This window comes from Magnolia sinica, chromosome 17, assembly GCF_029962835.1.
Source record: "Magnolia sinica isolate HGM2019 chromosome 17, MsV1, whole genome shotgun sequence".
Classification (NCBI taxonomy): Eukaryota; Viridiplantae; Streptophyta; class Magnoliopsida; order Magnoliales; family Magnoliaceae; genus Magnolia; species Magnolia sinica.
This window is the reverse complement of record NC_080589.1, coordinates 45,458,500-45,463,283: the sequence shown is the minus strand read 5'-3', so window position 1 is coordinate 45,463,283 and position 4,784 is coordinate 45,458,500. Positions and strand designations below refer to the sequence as shown.

Genomic DNA, 4,784 nt, shown 5'->3' with positions numbered 1-4,784 from the left:
CAACGATCCTGATCTTGAGTTTTAGGGTGTGAGCTAAATATTTTGCATACATTTATCACATTCAAATTCAACATATCATATATTCAAACCAAATAAACTATTAATCTTCCAAACCAAAATATCCAAACTTAAAATAAAAATTTAAATCCTACTCTACTGCTACTATCATCAACTCTCACTAAAAAGTCTCTCTACCAGGATGGTACAGTTGCAAGCAGTTTACCCTCAACAACTAAAGCCTTTATATCTTTGTTTGCCTCTTCGTCCGGGAATGTTATCGGCTAACTTTAGCATATATCCTTTAGTGTGCCTGATGCGCAATTTTTTTCCTTTAATTAGTTGATGGTCCTATTTCTTCATAGGTTTTTTTCCTAGCCCAGGGTGTGGACGGTTTTGTCTTTGGCTCAGGCTATGGACTTTTTTTAATTTGGGTTGTGGGTGTTCTCCCTTGGCTTAGGTGTAGGCATGTTTTCCTTCTTTTTTCTTTGAGGTTTTTTCTCCTCTTGCTTTATATTTTTAGACTTTTTCCCCTGGTTGGTGATAAGTGGGTTTTCCTTTCTTGCCTTAAAAAAGTGCAATGTTTATAAATTACAACATCTATTTACTAGAAAACAGGCAATTTAATCAACAATTCTGCATGGTAAAAATGTAATGATGATGCTTTTACATTACTAAAATGTCAAATCAATAGGAAAAATACACTAATGTGCGTATTTAGATAGAAGATTTTCACAGCAATACAACATTCAATTGTAGTGATTACAAATTCCATTGGCAAGCTTCCATTACATTTGTATTTGACTATTGAAAAACACACTAAGTTGCGTTTTTAAACAAACATTGTAGAATAAAAATGATGACACTTTTACATTACAAGGCTGATGCATTTTGAAATCCAAACAAGCCTCAAGGAGAGACACTTATAGATATGCGATTATAGAGAAATGATTAGGTACTGCTCTTTACCATCAATTTACCTTACTGCACCTTTCATTTTTCACCAACTTGTCACAGGCATCCCAGCCTTTGGACATGAAAAGTGGATGATCCAATCATCACGTGGATCCCAATTGGTAAATTAACAGAATGCCAAATATTTGATCCGATGTACATGTTTGGCCCACATGATGACCGTGTCCACTTTATTTTATCACTAGGTGATATTAACGATGACACTCACATTTTGGACCGTTTGGAGGAAGTGAAAAAAGGTGAAGCAATGTAAACGCATGGTGCTGCAGCCGGACCACCAGATCATTTATATGTAGAAGACTTAGAAGAACGGCGCGGAGTGAAGAGGACTTCCAGTTGGGTTGCTTTTGGGAGGGTTAGGCTTAACTCCTCGGTCATATCGACGGGAGCATCATTTGGGGTTGTCAGGTCGAACTCATGAAGCAGTCGAGCAAGTGTCAAGTGCATGATTTTAAGTGCCAAAGAGTACCCCGGGCACATTCTCCTCCCTGCACCAAAAGGTATGTATTCGAGATTTTGGCTCTTAATATCTACGTTTGCATGGCCACCAATAAATCTCTCTGGCTGAAACTCAGAGGGATTGGACCACACGTTTGGGTCTCGATGTAGCTTCCATAGGTTTACCAATAAGCGCGTGCCAGCTGGTACATGAAAGTTGCCTATTTGACAATCCTCCATAGCTTCGTGTGGAACTGAGAGTGGGGCTGGAGAGTACAAGCGTAGGGATTCCTTCACTACGGCTTGGAGGTATACTAGATTGTTGAGGTCACACTCATCTACATCTCTGTCCATGCCAACGTGGTTGTCCAGCTCATCTTGGGCCTTCTTTAGCACGCGCCGATTGTTCAACAGTAAACTGAGGGCCCATGTCAGTGAAATTGATGTAGTGTCTGAGCCGGCTATGATAAGTGTCTGCATATTAGATTTGAGCTAATTCAGATAATGCATTGCAGAGATAAATTTAGAATTATTCAAATAACAGAAAGCTGGTAATTAAATTGTCATTATTGAATCTATGTAGCTCACGTGTACATAGAGATCTAGACCATTCATTAATTTGTTGGGCTCTATTTGATGGGTCCATTACACCGCCCCCCCCCCCCCCAAAAAAATAATAATAATAATAATAATAATCATACTAATTTGGTATCCTACCCATATGACAACTTTTGATAATTACCCAACTAATGGAAAAAAGTAAAGCCGCACTAACGTAACTCGGCCCATAGCCGCATGAGCGTAACTCTCATAACATCCACCTTGATCATAAAGTACTATGTATAGTCATCATAGCTACTGAATCTAAAAATGATAATCCAAAAGTCAAGTATCATACACCATACACCATACACCACATGGAACAGTAAGGATGGAATGTCCACCGTTAGTTTTATTATTTGTGTAGGACCCATGGTGATATGTATACCATCTAATCCATTAATCTGTTTTGCTACATCAGAATGAAAGTATAAAAGTCATGTGGGCCACACCACGTGAATTTAGAGTAGATGGGGGCAACTAAAAAAGTCATGTCCTCTATCTTGGATTTTTGTCCACTTATGTCTGGAAAACAATGGGTCTTTGGTACTTTTTTTTTTTTTTTTTTTTTGGGTTAGCTTGTTAGTACACCCCACTATCAGTGACACTTTACTGTTAGCCACCCCCACTAGGGATCGATGCCATCCCCTTTGGTACCTACCGCAGTTACTCTAAGGTTGATAAGGAGCATGTAATTCAGGATCGCCCATAGTCCAATGTACAACACTCATGTAGGTGTTGATCTCAAAAACTAGGCTGATACAGTATACTGAGGTGGGCCACTGCGAAAATTATATACCTAAAACCTTTAAATTCACATGGTATGGCCCACTTGAGTCATGCCATGTTATAATTTCCACATAATCCATTTATTCGTTGTGTAGTGTATCTAAGAGTGAATTATAAGATGTCGTATACAAACACAACGGTGGACCCACACATAGCCATTATAAGATGTCGTATAAGACGTCGTAATTCCCATTTACTGTTTTCCTTGGTACAGCCCAATTGAGTTTTAAACCATCTGATTTTTTAGCCCCAATCCAAACAAAGGTTGGCGCACCTGACTGACTGAGGTGGAACAAGTCTTCCATCCACATGATTTATTATTATTATTATTATTATTTTATTTTTTCTGGCTACTTACCAGGTACATCATAGTTTGCCCACCTGATGAGTCAACTCGGTACTCATCTAGTTCACTCAGATTGGTAACCAAATGGGTGACTGGATCCAGTTGAACTCGATTTGCATCTGACTCAGGTGTGACTCGCTAGAACCAAATGAGTCCTAGCTAAACGATTCTATCAACCCCCCGACTACACTATAATCCAAGCTCAACACAAGCAAGCCTATAGAAGCATACCTCGCAAGTTGCCTTGATGATGGTATCTGGGTCATAGCAGCTAGAGAGCTGGGCATCATCCATGCACGATATCATCACATCCATGAAGTCATGCTCACCCTCTGTAGGACCAGATCGTCTTCTTTGGCGATGCTCCTCTAGCCAGCTTGACAAGATAGAGTCCATTTCCTGCCCTATCCTCTTCATGGCCCTCTCCTGCCCTAAGATATCAATCCCCTTTAAGAAAGGAACCACATCCGACACAACAAACACCCCCACAAGATAAACCAATTCGCTCATTGTCTTCTGAAACCTCCTCGCCGCTTCTACATCCGTCAAACATGCTGCAGTCCCAAAGTACCGCTTCCTGGCAACCATCATTCCAACCACATTTAATGTCAGATCTCCGAACCATTCCTTCATCTCAACCTTTATTGGATTCATATGGTTCTTCTCCCACTGTCCATGCAGCTCTTTAATGCATCTGTCGATCTCAACAACCCAGATTTTCTTGAGCATATCGATCCGACGGTTGGAGAGGAGCTCCAGTGTGACAATCTTGCGAATCTCGCGCCAGTAGGGTCCGTAAGGTGAAAGACCGAATCCAGCATAGTCGTAGCCCAAGTACTTAGCGGCTGCGCTAGTTGGACGGGTAGCGAGGATCTTGTCTTTGGTGGTGAAGCATTCCTTTACGAGATCAGGTCCACTAATGACAAGTGTACGGTGTGCACCGATCCAGAGTGTGAAGGCCGGACCATACTTATCAGCCATGGCTCCGAGCTTTCGCATGATCGGCTGTTTCCCGCCGAGCATGTGAAGGTGACCGATTACCGGCCATGCACCTGCTGGCTCTGGTGCCTGCTTGCTCTTAGCCTTCTTACTAGTGGCCCTAACCATCCATAGCTTGTAGAGAAGAAGTGAGGCAAAGAGCCCAATAATTGCTTGGAATTGAAAAAGCCATGCCATTTCTTGTTATGGAATTGGTGTAAGGTGAACAAGCCCTTTATTTATATACTTATCTCCCTCTTAGGACTCCTTAACAATGAAAATATAGCTGGGCCATGATCTGGCCTGCCCACCAAGGGGGGTTCATAAAGCTCTCTGGTGCCCACCTTGTTGTATATACGAAATCCACTCCGTTCACCAGGTGAGGAGGATTATTTATACCATATATATAGAAGATAACCCAATTTGAGAAAAAATATGGGTCACGCCAATAGGGACAATGTCAATTTTCTTTCAAGACTGATACATTTATCAGTGTGGCCCACCTGAGTTTTTTTATCAAGCTGATTTTTATTTTTTCTCTTCATCATGGTGATTTACACATGATTAACAGGTTTGATGAAAGATTCATACCATGGAAACCCCAAATAAACCTATGGTCATCGTATTGTTCCATGTGGTGTGGCTCATATGAATTAGACAT

General features: G+C 41.1%; 1 protein-coding gene across 1 annotated transcript; it reads right to left on the bottom strand.

Annotated features, from left to right (window-relative positions):
- Positions 1–249: 249 nt before the first annotated feature.
- On the bottom strand, positions 250–4,313 carry LOC131231046 (xanthotoxin 5-hydroxylase CYP82C4-like). Its single transcript, XM_058227126.1, has 2 exons — positions 3,377–4,313; positions 250–1,884 (listed from the first exon to the last, which is right to left on the bottom strand). The coding sequence occupies exons 1-2, from the start codon at positions 4,250–4,252 to the stop codon at positions 1,255–1,257; spliced, it is 1,506 nt and encodes a 501-aa protein (XP_058083109.1). The 5' UTR covers positions 4,253–4,313; the 3' UTR covers positions 250–1,254.
- Between the last annotated feature and the right edge of the window lie 471 nt (positions 4,314–4,784).